The sequence below is a fragment of the Pezoporus wallicus genome, unplaced genomic scaffold (genome assembly GCF_028554395.1).
Source record: "Pezoporus wallicus isolate ANWC-B61680 ecotype Strahan unplaced genomic scaffold, APGP_CSIRO_Pwel_v1 contig_5261, whole genome shotgun sequence".
NCBI lineage: Eukaryota > Metazoa > Chordata > Aves > Psittaciformes > Psittacidae > Pezoporus > Pezoporus wallicus.
The window spans coordinates 7648541-7664123 of NW_026642423.1; the positions used below are offsets into that span (position 1 = coordinate 7648541).

A 15583-nucleotide genomic window follows, 5' to 3' on the forward strand; every position below is an offset into this window, starting at 1 on the left:
GAGCCCACTCTCTTTGTGTTGATAGCTTCTTCTCCCAGGATAGAACTTTCTTTCCCTCCTCCTCATATGCCCTTCCTCAGCCCATACTTCAAAATATCATCTCCTGTGTGATTCATTCACCGTATAACATTTCTTTTCTTTTGCTTGATTCCTCATTTTTCCTCTCCATCTCCTTCAATTGGCAAACAAAATTTTCTGGTTGGCATTAAACAAGATGACTTGAGGTATCAAACACAGAATTAAGGCCAAGCAAGCAGCATTCAAGGCTCAGAAGCACCATTTTGTAGAAAATCTCAGCAGCATCAAAAAAGGGTACTTAGGATTTTGATGTACCGTTGCCTGCACGATAGCTGCTACGGCTCAATCACAATTTGGGCTAAAATCACAAGCAGGCTGCAATGTAAGCATGAGATGGCTGGACTGCTACAGTTGTTATTCTTACTGCTATTACTGTTCACCTTTGTACCTCTTCTGTATACATCCCCTCTTTCTCAAGGATTGAAGATGATCGTGTCTCTCTCCCTTTGGTCATGTTATCTGCTGATGTTGCAACAAGATAAATCCAGGAAGCAGCACGTGCAGCAGCTTTGCAGCAGTGGGAATTTGGGTATATTAAGTTGCTGCTTTAGGAGGATTCCTGCCCAAAGAATATGTGGTCTAGACTGTGGTTGCTGTGTCTGCATGGAAAAACAGACCTGGCTGACATAGTCTGTATATCTATTACAGCCTTGTGATAGTAGCATGGAGCTCAGCACAAACTCAGTATTTATACCTACATGTTCTTGCTGAAGTTAACCCTTACATTGCCTTAACTGCTCTGGTGATGATATCTCAGGTATCTCATTTAATACTAGATTGGGTTCACTACTAGCATTAGTCCTCTTCTGTTACGATGGTAGTAGGAGCATCTCTTTCAGATAGAGTGGGGAAATGTGCTTTCTAGGCTCACTGTCAATCAGTAGCTTTCTCATCTTTCTCTTTCATTAGCACTTTGGGTCACTTGGCCTTCCTTTAGTAATAGGGACCTGTTTCTGGGCCACCAGCCTTATATGACCTGCAAGGAAGGAGCATGGCTCTTTCTAAGGAGTCACTTGGCATGTGGCTAACAATGAGGTATGTGTGTAGCTTTCCTTGGAACAGTGTGGGCACCTGGGGATAAGTCTGCTGTTTTTGCTAATGTAGACCTGTGCACTGCTGCTGTTGCTGCTCTCATGATGCTTCTGCTTTGGTACAATTTCTCTCTCATGCCACAGCAGAACAGAACAAAGCTCAGGGCTTTTCCTGCAGCATTTCTCTCAGGGCATGTGAGGGATGCTAAGATCTCTTTAGAATCACAAAGCAAATAAACATAAGAAAAGCTGTCAGTTCTTCCCACCAAAAATCTAGCAGATGAACTGGGTAAACTCTAATCAGTCATTTTTCTGAGTCAAAAGGGAATTAACCAAGTTCATGGCCAAGTGATCCTCATTTATGAGGCAATTCCTGACATGGGCCCAGTGAAACTGACTCTCACCACAGCTTAGGAGACAGGGCACTTTTGTCTGATGTAGTCCAAGCTTCACCATAAATGTCAATGCCTGACCAATCTGTGAAACCACCCAAAGTTCTTTTTTAGACTGGAAACATATACCTCTGTAGTTAACAGATCTGCCTAATTACAGCTTTTTCCTGAAGAAAAATAAATCATTTTCCCTATACCCAAGTCAAACCAGTTAGGGACTCAAATTCAGACTCTAGGACCATTTCCAAATGGTCCAGTTTGAAGTACAGAAGATGCTGGGATTTTGAGGCATTGGCTGTACAGACAGTAAAGGAAATGTCTTAATGAGATGTGCAAAGCGGCATTGTCGCTGGGATAGGGCACCAGATTGGGATTCAGGAAACCTGGGGGTTTATCACAGCTCTGCTATTGCTTTTTTGCCTTAGTGTGCTTTGGAGTCTCTTCTAGCCATCTGTTTGCCTGTTACTCAGAGCAATGTACCCAGCCTTCCTGCACACACTTTGCCTGAGAGATTTGGTGATGTTCCACCTCTCGCCGTGCCTGACACCTCTTCCCCTAACCCAGCACATGAAATGATTGTTACATCTTCATCAGCCCTCACTCAGAGGCAACTTCCTTTCTTCCTTCTCCCTTCTGCTGATGGCTGTGCTTGTGGCCCCATCAGGGGTGGCACTGCACTAACAAGCTCCACTGGACCTGTTCAACCATCCAAAACCACTTGGGTGCAGTCTTAGCCCCTGTTCTCAGTCCTGGCAATGTGATGTGGAGCACCATGGGCTGGCCTTGCTTCCTGTGTTGTTTATCAGCTCCTGTCCCATCTGCCTGTACTGTCCTTTCCTCTTTAACTGGAACTACTGCTTTCAACTAGTGAGTGTCGATAATGGAGCATAAACCCGTCAGGTCCTTGCAGTGGGCTAATAGGACAGGTAGATATTAAGGTGTAGCTCATCCTGTGTGGCGATCCTGGTGGAAGTTGGTTGCTAACACAAGCATGAGGAGCACTGGTTGCCTGGGAGGCAGTCCTTCTCTTTAGTGTTTGTAGATGCCTCTCTGCTTACAGACTTGTCTTGGACAGCCAGGCCTAAGGAGCAAAAAGCAGCACAGTCAAGAACAACCATTTCTCTGTGCTCAAATGGAAATAGACGTAGATTTAACTATAAAAACAATGCTGATCAGTGTCCTTTCCAAAGCCAAGTGGAAAATTTACTGAGAGAAACAGCACCACAGCTGAGAGATTTACGCACACATTTTGTAGAAGTGCTAGATCTCAGCACACCTCTGAGAACATTTGTTGATTCCTTCATATGTCCGTTGACTCCCCTGAAAGTTCAACACTCCAAAAGACTTGTGTTTTCCTGTCCTGGTGTTGATGTCCATAGATGCAAACAGGATGAAGAGTTTTTGTTTTGATCAGAAACCTCCAATTGTAGCATCATGGCTGTCAGAGCAAACTAATGGAGCACATTCTTTGATTGTTTTAATATTTTCTATTTGTGTCACTTACAAATGCTTTTAGACATCTTCCTGAATGCACATGCATGGAAATGTTCACAGGAAATTTAGAAGTTCTTTCTGAACCCTTGCAAAATTTCAAATATGTTTAGCAGGCTTACAATCACTGCAATGAAATCAAACAGGCAGTATTCTTAATAACTCATAAGAATTAAAATTTTCTGGTTCAGTTATATCACATGCCTTCCCAAGAGCAGAAAGTGCTTTGCATTGAACTTTAAGTATTATTGTCATGCCTGCAGGAACCTGCACTTACTCTAAAATCATTCCGTTGTTTGTAGTTTGATACAAGGTCAAGATTACCTCAGTTCTGATTCCTGTTAGCTGAGGATCTGTCTGTAAATGTAAATGTGTCTAGTAAAACCCTTCTCCAGCATCTACTTTGACCATTTCTCCATAACTGTTAAATCTGTCAGTAAGTCTCCACAGTCCAGGGACTCCAGCTATAATGTGTGAATGAATCAGAGGCTGCTGGAATCAGGAATGGGGCCAAAAAGGCTGTAGAGATAGCTGTTATTTAAAGGTAATTGAGTGGAATGGGCAATGGAACAAGCTGAAGAAAAATAGAAGCCCCTCAGGATATCCACGCTCTGGCTTTCACCTTGCAGCTGAGGTCCCAGGCTCTTGGTCAAGTAAATCTGCTTTTCTATTTTTCTCTCAATAAAGATACTAGAAACTGGTGTGGTTTTTCCCCTTCTAATGAAAAACTGCACATTACCATCTATTCTAATGTCAAGCCAGGGCAGAAGGGCTTAGAGCCAGTCCATTTGAGTTGCTTTCCTGTGCCTGCATTGGATATAATGTATGTTTTCTGGAAAGCAAAACTGAACTGAAAATTTTGAATCTTGGCTGCTTCAGAAGTTAAGAATCTCACTGCGCACAGGCCCTGAAGAACACTTTTAGTGAGAAACAGAACTTTTCACTAATTTATAGCATGCACAAGTGGGAATTTAGGTACCTAATTTTAGCTCTCCTGAATCTAGCTATGAGGAATTGACCTATAAATCAGAATTAAGGCATTTATTTAATAATTTTTAAATACTTAAGAAAAATATGTTCTCCACAGTACTCATCCCCCCTCACCCTCATCCATTGTCACTAGCGCATTCCCATTTTATTGTCTGCGGTAGCAGAATCTAGGTTCAGGTGAGACTGTGCTGTTTGGGTGGAGGCTAGGTCTTGCTTTAATCAAACAAGCAAAACCAGAGAAAGACTTTGATACGTGTTGGCTACTTGTGGGCTAAAATGTAAAGTACAGAAAGTAGCATGAATAGGCTGCTGAAATCATCAGACTATGCGTTAGTTAATTAATTAAGGAAGTAGAGAAAGCAACAGAAGATTTTGCCTGTTTCCAGGGATTATTGGCAGGTTATATCGGTCTTTGGTTAGAACCAGGTACCTTTTGTGATTCTGCTGGTGATTCACCTAGCCGTTGACTATGATGTTTCTGTGCTGTAGAAGTCAATTATTTATATTCATTGCCCAGTGTAAAAGCTTTCAGGTCCACAGGAGAAAAGGGTTATACAGGGCCTGTTCTCAAGTCCACTGAAAATAACAGAAAGACCCTTATAAAAGACAGTAAGTCCCAGAAGTATGGCATAGCACGCATTGTACAACTGCAGTCAAGGCGTGGGGATTAACTCACAAATGCAAAAAGAAATATTTAGCCTCATGATGCATTCTCTGAGAACAGTGGGTAGATACTGTTCACAATGCATTATATCAATAATGATTTTGAAAATGTATTAACTTATCTTTGGCTTAGGGTTTACTGGAAGCACCTTATCATTTCAGTTCTATGAAGCTAGAATAAATAGTATTTCCATCTTTAATATGTAATGTACAGTGTGTTGCAAAATGTTTTTGGAAGCAGGGTCATTTGGGGCTTATGTGGTCACAGGTGATACAAATTGTTTTACAATTCTGTAAGCATTACTTCATTTAAATATGAATTTATTCAGAAACACTATCTCTACCATCCATGTAAATATAGTGGGTCTTCTCTTTTAGTGCCTTTTGGAATATGTAAGGGAAAAAGAAGCTGTCAGATTTTTGTTGTAAAGCTTTTCATGGATTATTTTTCAAGCAATATCTTAAGCATGACCATTAAATGAGCAGGATCGAGAGAATAGTGAGACTGTGGTTTGGATGTTTCTGGATCAGAGTCAAAATGTGAAGTACTTTTGTGATCCAGACACAGTTTGAAAGTAAGATTTTTTCATTAATCTTGAATAAATATAGTGTCTGTCTTCTGCCTATAAAGGTTACAGCAGAGTTAGATGCCTGGAATGAAGATCTGCTGAGACAAATGAATGATTTCAATACCGAAGACCTCACTCTGGCTGAGCAGCGTTTGCAGCGTCACACTGAGCGGAAGCTGGCCATGAACAACATGACCTTTGAAGTCATTCAACAAGGGCAAGATTTACACCAGTACATCATGGAGGTCCAGGCTTCAGGTGAGCAGAACAATTTGATCTCTATTTTACATAAGAAAAAACACAAAACCCAAGAAAAGCACAAAACTCATGTCAAGTGTTCCAGTATATACCAAATACATTGGCTTTTAACATAAGTACCAGTAATACCTGTCTCTCCACTCCCAACTCACAGAATTTTTCCACAAGTTTTGGAATTCTTTGATCCACGATTATATGCCAAAAGTTGCTGTTTCTTTGACACTGAAACTCACTGAGGAAATAAAACTGACTTTCAAGTGTCATTCACAAAGTTTCACAACAGCAAGATGGAGTTTGTGATCGTTTCTACAGTGCATGGAGAGGGGAGGGCAAGACAAGTTACACTGGTAGGTCCTTGTCCTTGCGCAGCTCAGAAACAAGCACTGCAGAAAATCATGAGTTACAGGTACATGAGCTGGCAAGTTAGACCTCTGGTCTGGATAAAGTCTAGTCATTCTAGGCTCTTAAGCTTGTTAACTTTTATGCAAATAGATACTGCCAAGAGGCAAATGGACCAGATGTCCTGGGTTCATTCTTCACAGACTTGAATACCTTTTCCCTTGGCCACATTTCAGGGTGCAGACATGCCGAAGGGGAAGAGAGGGGAGAAAGAAGCTAGTTATCCAAGAGCCCTTTGGGGAAGAATCCAAATATGAGAGCCTTGAAACCAGTCATGAAATGGAATTCTTGTTTCCAGCCAGGTCTAATTGGAATTATTTTATATAAAGAGGCAATATGATAAACTATAGTGTGCACTTTCTGTGAAAATTGAAGGTAGCAATTTGGATGTAAAAAAACCTTTGGCATGTGCTCTTAAATGACAGACTCGATTCATGTTGATAAGGAGTCTGATACTTTTACTCTGCTTCTCAGCAGTAGGATCCTATTTCTAAGACATCCTGTGAATCAGGATTTTTGTATCCTTGCATTTTGCATTTGGAAAAGGAATATCATAATTCAGTTTAATCACTGCATAAAGTCCAGAAGTGACTGTTACTTGTGTTTTAACCTTCTTAAATGTCTGGAAAGAGAGCAAAGTGAGAGCAATTCCTGTTCTTTCCCTCCCAATTTTTACTTTCAAAATAAAAGAGGAATTTTATGGTTTTATTTTTTGGCAAATATTTTACCTCCAGGGCACCCACCTTTAAAAAAAAAAGTCTGGCAGTATTCAGTCTATTTGGCAAGCTGAACTCAACAGAGTCTTAAGGACTGCTACAAGAGTATGCCGTGAACTAGACAATCTGGTGCACTGTGTGAACCATGTGTGCAAGGTTCTCTGAAATCTCCCCCACTACGCCTGGTCCTATGCTTCTGATCCCTTGTTTTCTGGGATAGAAAAATTGTCCTAATATGTCAGATAAGATTCTTCCTGGTTTTTCTTCCCCCACCCTCCATCCTGAAAGAATCTTAATATCAGTAGGAATTCATGGCAGATAAAGAATGTGATCCAGAGCAGAGCACAGCCAGGAGTCTCAGTGACTGATTTTTAGGGCAGGGAGGGGAGCGGGGGGAAATCTGTGTTTGTCAGGAAGTTAAAAACAACAACTTTTGGATTGCAGACAAAAAATTAACAACTAAATGAAATTCCATTTAAAATGTTTTTATAAGATTATCTAAGATCACTTTCTATGAAGCCTACCCAATAAAAACCTATTGTTCCCAAAGGAAAGGAAGCAGAAGCCTCATGGGGATGTAGAGTAGCTGCAGTTAATCAAAGGTAATGGTCATGTCTGCCATGCATGGAATGCTAAATGCTGGGAAAATGGCAAAATAAGGGAGAGAGATTGCTCTTGGGAGCCTACTGTTTCTTATTTCAATAAAGGACAGCTATACTTCATAAAAAATTCATTTAATTTTATTCCCTCTTCCTGAATCCTATATCATAGTTGTTCAGTGCATAAGTTAAGGAATGATTGTTCTTGCTGCCGGAGCTGCAAGCTTGCAGAGATACTGGGAAATCAGCTGCTATTGCTGCTTCTATTGTACAGTGGCACCACTGCTGCAATCAGAACTCAGCTGTAGTCACAGAAGGAAAAATGTGTTTTTTCAGGGACATTCTACCTAAACAGCCACTCTTAATTGACCAAGTTTTTTCCCTTCTCTGTAATTCCCTTTGAGCTTTATTCCTTTCATCATGTCGTACAGGAAGTTGGTTTGATTTGATCACTCTTGCATTTGGCTTGGAGATCTTTAAGCTAGTTAAGTCTGTCAGAGAAAATTATGTCCAGGTTTTTCCATGCATGATACCTTTTTCACTTGGAAATTTTGTGCAGGTAGAAAAATTCACCCATGATTTTTGCATGTCCCATGCAGATTTGGAGCAGTGATTCTTACCAGGCTGGAAATCCCTGTGAATATTGTCATGTTGGTATAATAAATCCACGGGTCCTGCGATGCACCATATCAGACTCTGTGCCACTATCTGGGGCATCTGTGCAAGTCCAGTATTTCCAAAGCTCCATACAGCTCAGAGTTACATCCCTATGATTCCTTCCACTACTCTTAGCACATGTGGTTGAACCTGCTTTGGATTAGCCTGATTTCACCATCAGAATAATTTTTCTTTAAAGAAATACTTGGTTTTAGTAGGAGATATGTAAGATCTGGAGGTCAGGGTTTTTTTAAAAAAAAGTATTTTCAATTCATTATCCTTCACTTGGTATTTGCTGCTCTGGTTGAGACATTAGAATAAAATGGCAACCAAGTTCAGTTTATCAGAAAATCGATCAGCTGCACTTTTCTGTCTATAAAAACACAATGATTATGTGTGTGAAATTATTCTGAAAACAAGGCTTTCTACTTTGCAAACCAGTCTTTGAGAAGAATAAGTGCTCTCGCCACATGCACTGGCACTGCAGAATAAATCTGTGTGACATATGACAAGCAAGAAAGGGCAGCTCATTCATCATAGGGAGCGCAGGCTGCCCTTGGATAGCATCCCAGGCAGTTCACTGGTTGCTGCTGATGAGCTAGCGCAATCAAAACCATACCAGCTGAGTGTGCATGAAGGAAAACTGTGCATTTAATATCAAATAGGTGTGGTGAAGTCAAGCATACAAAAAGCCATCATGTCCTGAGGATACAGAACCATATGCAGACTAATTGTAGCAACAAGGCCTGGTGTCTGGCAATTGAAAGGAACTTCACTCCCAAGAATATAAATGTATATTAAATTTCCAGTTATAAATGGGAAGCCAGGGGGCATTCCACTTTATTTGGTAATGAAGAAACTGTTTTGTTTTGGCTGGGAAAGGAAATAAGTCAGTCACCTGCATTCACGTGTTTTTTTCTGATAAAACCAGAAACGAGGAAAAAGGGGATAGGATTGGTCATAAAGTCATATGTATTTTGTGTACTGTCCTCTGTGTAGAATCATAGAACAGTTAGGGTTGGAAAAGACCTTAAGATCATCTAGTTCCAGCCCCCCTGCCACGGGCAGGGACACCTCACACTAAACCATGTCATCCAAGGCTCTGTCCAACCTGGCCTTGAACACCGCCAGGGATGGAGCATTCACAACTTCCTTGGGCAACCCATTCCAGTGCCTCACCACCCTAACAGTAAAGAACTTCTTCCTTATATCCAATCTAAACTTCCCCTGTTTAAGTTTGAACCCGTTACCCCTTGTCCTATCCCTACAGTCCCTAATGAAGAGTCCCTCCCCAGCATCCTTATAGGCCCCCTTCAGATACTGGAAGGCTGCTATGAGGTCTCCACGCAGCCTTCTCTTCTCCAGGCTGAACAGCCCCGACTTCCTCAGCCTGTCTTCATACGGGAGGTGCTCCAGTCCCCTGATCATCCTTGTGGCCCTCCTCTGGACTTGCTCCAACAGTTCCATGTCCTTCATATGTTGAGGACATCAGAACTGCACACAATACTCCAAGTGAGGTCTCACGAGAGCAGATGATAGATATCACTGTGAGAGAGAATGGAAGTCACAAGTCTCTAAGGAGGATAAAGGGGGATGAAAAGACATCTTTCTAAATGAGTTTTAAAAGCAGTGTCCAAACCTTTTGTACAGTAGCCTCTAGTTAACACATTCTTTTTTTAACGTCCTTTTATTCCATTAAATCAAATGGCTTTGGAGAAAAGTTTAGTGTTTTCTCAGCACTACTGCAATCTGATTATATTAGGTTCCTGATCCTTCCTGTATTAAGGCCAATGGCAAAATTCCAGTAGACGTCCATAAGGGAGGAGACAGGTCTTTATTAGTTTATAATCACAGGGATTATAGGAACATGGGATGACATCATATTTCCTCCAGGCCAAAGTTTCACAATTACATGGTAATGTACTAGCAATGCTATCATACCAATGTAATAAAGAAGGAAGATCATGGGTGACATGGTTTAGTGTGAGGTTTCCCTGCCTGTGACAGGGGGGTTGGAACTAGGTGATCTTAAGGTCCTTTCCAACCCTAACTATTCTATGATTCTATGTGAAGCTCAGCATTGTATTTCATGTAACCACTACACACAAGGCTTGTAGGGTCATAGGAACATTCAGGAACTAGGAGGTGGCTCGACACATCTCTATTTCAACCTCCTGATCAAGTCAGGATCTGCTACAAAATCAGGCCAGGTTATTCAGGAGTTTAGCAGTTTTGTGCAGAATACAAAGACGGGAGTGTGGTACTATGCCACTTTTTCTCTCTGGTATGTGAGGATTGAGTGAAAGTCAGTCTGTGTAGTAATTCTGAAAGAACTAGAGGCTGGTTTTAAACTAGATTGTTGTTAGTGATCCTTTAAAGTGCACACATGGAAAAAAGTTTGCACTGTGGAGCTCCATGCACTTGTATCACTCTGGTCACTGGAGTTTACTTCCTATATTTCACTTTTCTATTTTCTTCCTCATCTTTTTTCTCTTATAAGTTCTTTTCACCATGCCTTTCTGAAGTATAAGTTAATTACTGTAAGAAGGTGAGGTTTTTCTGTCCCTTTTTTTTTTTAATTCAATGTTCTTACAAAGTCAAATCATGTCCTACTAGCAAGGTGCTGATGGGTGAGCAGTGAGCACCAGAGAAACACCACCTTGTAGAGAAATGTAGTGATGCAGAACAGTAAACTGGGAAAGCCAGATATTGCATGTGAGAAAGTTTAGTGAGGAAGTTCTCAGAGAGTTGCAAATCACTGCGTTAGGTGGCAAAAATCTTTGAAGCTTACATTTGTGTGACAATTGGAATTTCAAATAAGTGCAATGATCTCTTTCTCTGCATGTTGCAGGCATCGAGCTGATCTGTGAAAAAGACATTGATCTTGCAACTCAAGTTCAAGAGCTGCTGGAATTCCTTCATGAGAAACAACATGAGCTGGAGCTTAATGCTGACCAAACTCACAAGAGGTTAGAACAGTGCCTACAGCTCCGGCACTTACAAGCTGAAGTCAAGCAGGTGAGAGTTTTTAAACACACATAAGGGTCTGAAATGTGTTTTCAGCCATTACATACATGCAAGCTGTTAAACCAGCTTCTGCCAAATCACATACATTTAGGTGAACAATCTGAATCCCCCTTTCCTTAACGGTACTTGATTTCCTGACAGATTGCAGCATGACCCTTTACAAATAATGAAGAGCTCTGTTCCCTCTAGTGTGCATATATTTGTCTTCATGAATAGTTATGAGAAGTTTGCAGAGAACTGACCCCATAATTTCTCAACTGGAGAAGCTGCCTCAAACCCCATGTGTTCTGGGAATATAATGATTTGATTTGGAATACTGTTATAATACTGTTTGGAATACTGTTTTAAGATGTGAAGAACTGGCCCAAAGCAAAGGATAACTGAGCTGTGAGGTCTGATATTACAGTAGTTTCACCTTTTCATTTATCGCTGTACATCTCTTGACCTGCAGAAATCTGTAACATCTGGGTGAGATGATAAGTTCTGTCTGTGGTCTCTAGATGCTAGGGCTTGTTTAGCCATCTTTGTATTGTTACATTTCTTCCAGATTTCATCCTAGCATAGGCATTCGTGTTCTGCTTCCCTAAGTTTCCCCTGATACTTAATTTGGATGCCTCAGATTTCTTTGGTTTCCCTTGCTACACAGGATAATCCTATGCTTCCAGCTTCCTAATCCATAGGTGGCTTCACACTTCAATGTATGTCTGGATTTCAATGGAATTGGCTTAATTTCATTAGAAAAACCGGAAACACTTTTCCAGACACCAGGTTTCCATTTTACCAGTACTGGGGCAAGGGGGTAGTTCACTCCAAGGTGTTCATGAAAGAGATTTGTTTCTTTGTTTATATATATATATATATATATATATATATGTGTATGTATAAATATATAATATTCTGAGTGTTCAGTACACATGATCATAGTTATTCTGTCTTCAAAAGTGAATATTTGAGTGACAATTTGAATTTTTTTATCATTGCTGGGAGAAAATCATTCATTCTCAGACAACTCTCAACCTAGAAACTGGCAGCACCAACACCACTGCATACATTTTCTTTCAAAGTCCACTTTGATGTAAAAATTTTGCAACCCTAAATGAAAGTACTCACCTAAATTTTTATTTTGAAAATGTAGTCATTTTGCATTTCTGATATTTGAAAGCCAACTGCTCATGAAGCTCCACAGCTCTGTAGTCTGGTTTGCCTGTAAGTATCACAGACTCTGTGATATAGTCACTACCTTACCATGATTATGACGTATATTCTTTTCCCCCTAGGTTCATAAAGTTACTCACACACAGCTAAACTTGGAGTTTTGTGTTAGAGATTTATGATGAAGTGGAGGCATTTTAACTTACGATAGAAAATAGGAGTAATATGTGTAGCAGAAATGATAGAAATGCAGGTTACTGCTATCTGACCAAGTGTCACTAGTCCACTCGACCAGGATGCAGTTGGTCAGCCTGTGGCTGCTTTTGGAGCCATCCAGTGGCAGTGCAGCACTCTCTGTAGGTACCTGATGTTACTTGCTTCATTATCAAGTATCAGCTGGGCCTTAATTATTTTACAAACCAAAATCTAACCAAAAGAAATAGTTACTATGTACTGAGCTATATAATACTGTGGGAGAAGAAGGGTGCCTTGAAGTAGTATTTCCTTAATGGAGCTTAGGACCATCAGAGCTTTCATTACTATGTGACCCCTCAGCAAACCAGTAGTGAAGACTAATTTTATTTGTTCAGGGGAATACTAAAGACTCCTTTGCTTATTAACATATAAATTACCAGAGCTAGAGTTTCCCTTAGAAAGAGGCAAATTCAAATGTATCTGTGCCCTATCTATTTGGTTTCCTTTAGATGAGTCATATTCCCAACCATTTAGTGAATTTGGGAAGTATATTGATTTTGGCTTTTAGTTCATCTCCAGTCCGATCCAGATTTCCTTCACTTTGATTTCAGTGCATCTGAGACGATGGATGATCTCATTACCAAATTGCTCTCACTCTTGTGAATCAGATGATATGTGGTTGCCGTAAGACACCTACTGTAGTTCTGCTGACATAGTAAAATTTGTCAAGGCTGCTACGTGTACATATGTTTGCATTTTGATATAATGGCTCATGGAAATACAAAGTCTTTTAACTGTCTCTATCTATTTAAGTCTCATTTACCAGAGATTTCTGCTTTATGTCATATGCACCAAAGCTTTGAATGCCAAGACAATGAATGTAAGTTTGCAGCCATTATAGCAGAACAATTCCAAATGAGATGATCTGTGAACTGCTTTAGAGTGGAAAGAGTATAGATCAGTGATTCACATACACTTTGTTATTAAGAAAGATCCTGGCCAAGACTGATTTCCCCTCATTTGGACCCCGTTCATTTTTGACAGAAACTACAGAGCTTGGGTTGCTTACATAAAAGTAATAGGAGAACAGATTTGAGGAGGTCAGTTTAAAAAACAAACTCTCTAATGCTGTGTTTGCAGCTGTTTGGCTTTCCTATCCCCTTATTGTACCTTTGTATGTTTTATTTCTGGTAGTAAGAGCCTCTCAAAGAAGCTTCTAAGGGTCCAGAGATACAAAAGATTCACTAACGTCATTTTGCCTTTAAAACTTAAGAATCTTTTACCATCGTAAAGGGTGCCTTTTTATTTTTCCTGTAGCATCTGATTCTATGCTCGGTGAAGATAGCAAAGTTTCAGGGTATGAATTTTAAAAGAATTTGATACTATTATTTAATTACAGAGAAGCAGTATACAAAATTGTAGCCTGATTTAAGCAAATTGGAGTCAAAGGTAGGAGTTGTCTCAGATCTGACAACCCATGCCTTGAAGTGAAATTGCTCTCCAGCGTCAAGTGACTTTTATCTAAGATGCTGTCAGTGTGTTTCTGCTTCTCCATTATTAAAAAAAAAAAATAGTTAGGCTTTTTATAAGTTTTATAAGATTTATTTATCTCCAGAATTTTTTAATCACCGCTTCTACAAAGTTGATAAAATCTGTAATTTGAAGTAAATGACTGTTTAAAGACACCTTTTGCTGTTGGCCTGTATGCACATTGCCAGATAATGGTGAATATATTAATACAGGAAATTATTGGAGAAGTGTCTTGGTGCTTAATTAGCTCCTATGCATATTTCAATGAAAAGTTATTAAGCGCCATGTAAGTAGGAGTCAGTTTATGTGCAGGTCTTGTAAACCAGATACAAGTGTGTAAATGCTCTCTTCCAACCATTTCCCAATCTCCTTCCAAGCCAGTGACACAATGAAAGGCTCTGTAGGTGACTGGTTTTTGCACTTAGACTTAAGAAGCTCTGGGTATGCAACTGAATTTTTCTCATTCTGAAAGACATGCACAAAAGAAGAGGAGGAAAACAAGCTAAGAGAAGAACATGACTATGGAAAAAGCTGGTGCAATCCCTGATGAGGTTCTGACATTTAAGCATTAGACTTTTGGAAGTGGAATGGGGTAATTACTTAAGTTCTTCCAAACAAAATTTGCTAGTGCTTGGGTGCTCACGGGGCCTGGAAGGGGAGTGTAGGAGCTCCACAGCGAGCATCTGAACCCGCATTTTGGGGAAAGGAGAGAGGGGAACAACTCAGTAATGGCAGCAGCCTTAGTCAAGACTTGAGTGCTGTAACCTTTGCTGACAAGATGTAGCCCATAAAAGCCTGACTTGAACTGCTTTACCCTGGATATTTTTGGAGTCAACAAAACAGCTGTACAGAGGGATTAACACTAGAGGAAACCTAGCTGTTTGGTTTCCGACCATAATCAGTTGTGTGGTCTCTTCCTCCTTGTTCGAACTTGTTACTATTGGCTTTTTACTTATCAAGTTGCTTTAAGACTTGAGTTTTCGGGTGTGTTTCTTTTTGTTGTTGTTTTAGTATTTAGAGACTCAGATATTTGTGTGAAATCTGTGTTAAAACCTCTGTGGCAGCTTTTGAAAATTTCAGCTCAGAAAAGAAAAAAAAAAAAAAAAGAAAAGAAGAAGAGAAAATAAAAAGCTGCTGCATTTTTAGCTTACCTACTCAGTGTTTTCTGTCACTCTAAATAGCCCAAGGCAGGGTATACCATGGTATATAAAAAATGAAAGCATGTCTTGCTTTATCATGTCCTCACTTCAAGTCTTTCCCAAACACTGTGATCCTTTGGTTAACTTCAGATTTTGGTACCACGTAGTTGGCAACAATGTATTTTTCTTGTCTGATGGATTATAGAAGATGCCAGCCAAAAAGATTGCCATATGATAACCTGATTTCTTTTCCTTTAAATCTTCGTCGCGTTTCCCACAGGAACAATAACACCTGCTGATGAAAGAGAGAAAGCTGACAAATGAAATCTTCCACACTGTTGTACTGAGCAGAATGTAATTTTCAGCAAATTAGGGTCAGCTATGTGTATAGATGGCTTCCCTTTCTTCCTCCTAGGGAAAACTCATTTTCCTACCCTACAGGGAACTGAATGGCTATAATGAGGGTGATACATGATGGAGGGATAAAATCCAAAACAACAAAAAATCCCGATTTATTTCAGGCAATTTAATGTATCACTTGGTGAAAATGATGTACAAAAGGGAAATTATTATGTAGAATATTGCATCAAAGTCAATTGGGAGCCTTGTAAGTCACAAGCTATATTTAGGGCAGTGATTGGGCAGCCAGGATTTCCTGTGCATCTGTGAATTGAATTCAGCAACTTACTGCTTTATT

The 15583-nt window shown here is 40.0% G+C and overlaps 1 protein-coding gene across 13 annotated transcripts in view; it reads left to right on the forward strand.

Annotated features, from left to right (window-relative positions):
* KALRN (kalirin RhoGEF kinase) overlaps positions 1-15583 on the forward strand; it is a 514059-nt gene that overhangs the window by 327307 nt on the left and 171169 nt on the right. For all 13 annotated transcript variants that reach the window (XM_057430160.1, XM_057430159.1, XM_057430148.1 and 10 more), the window contains exons 14-15: positions 5277-5472; positions 10695-10861. In XM_057430160.1, coding sequence (XP_057286143.1) covers positions 5277-5472; positions 10695-10861 — 363 coding nt within the window. The remainder of the gene's footprint in view (positions 1-5276; positions 5473-10694; positions 10862-15583) is intronic.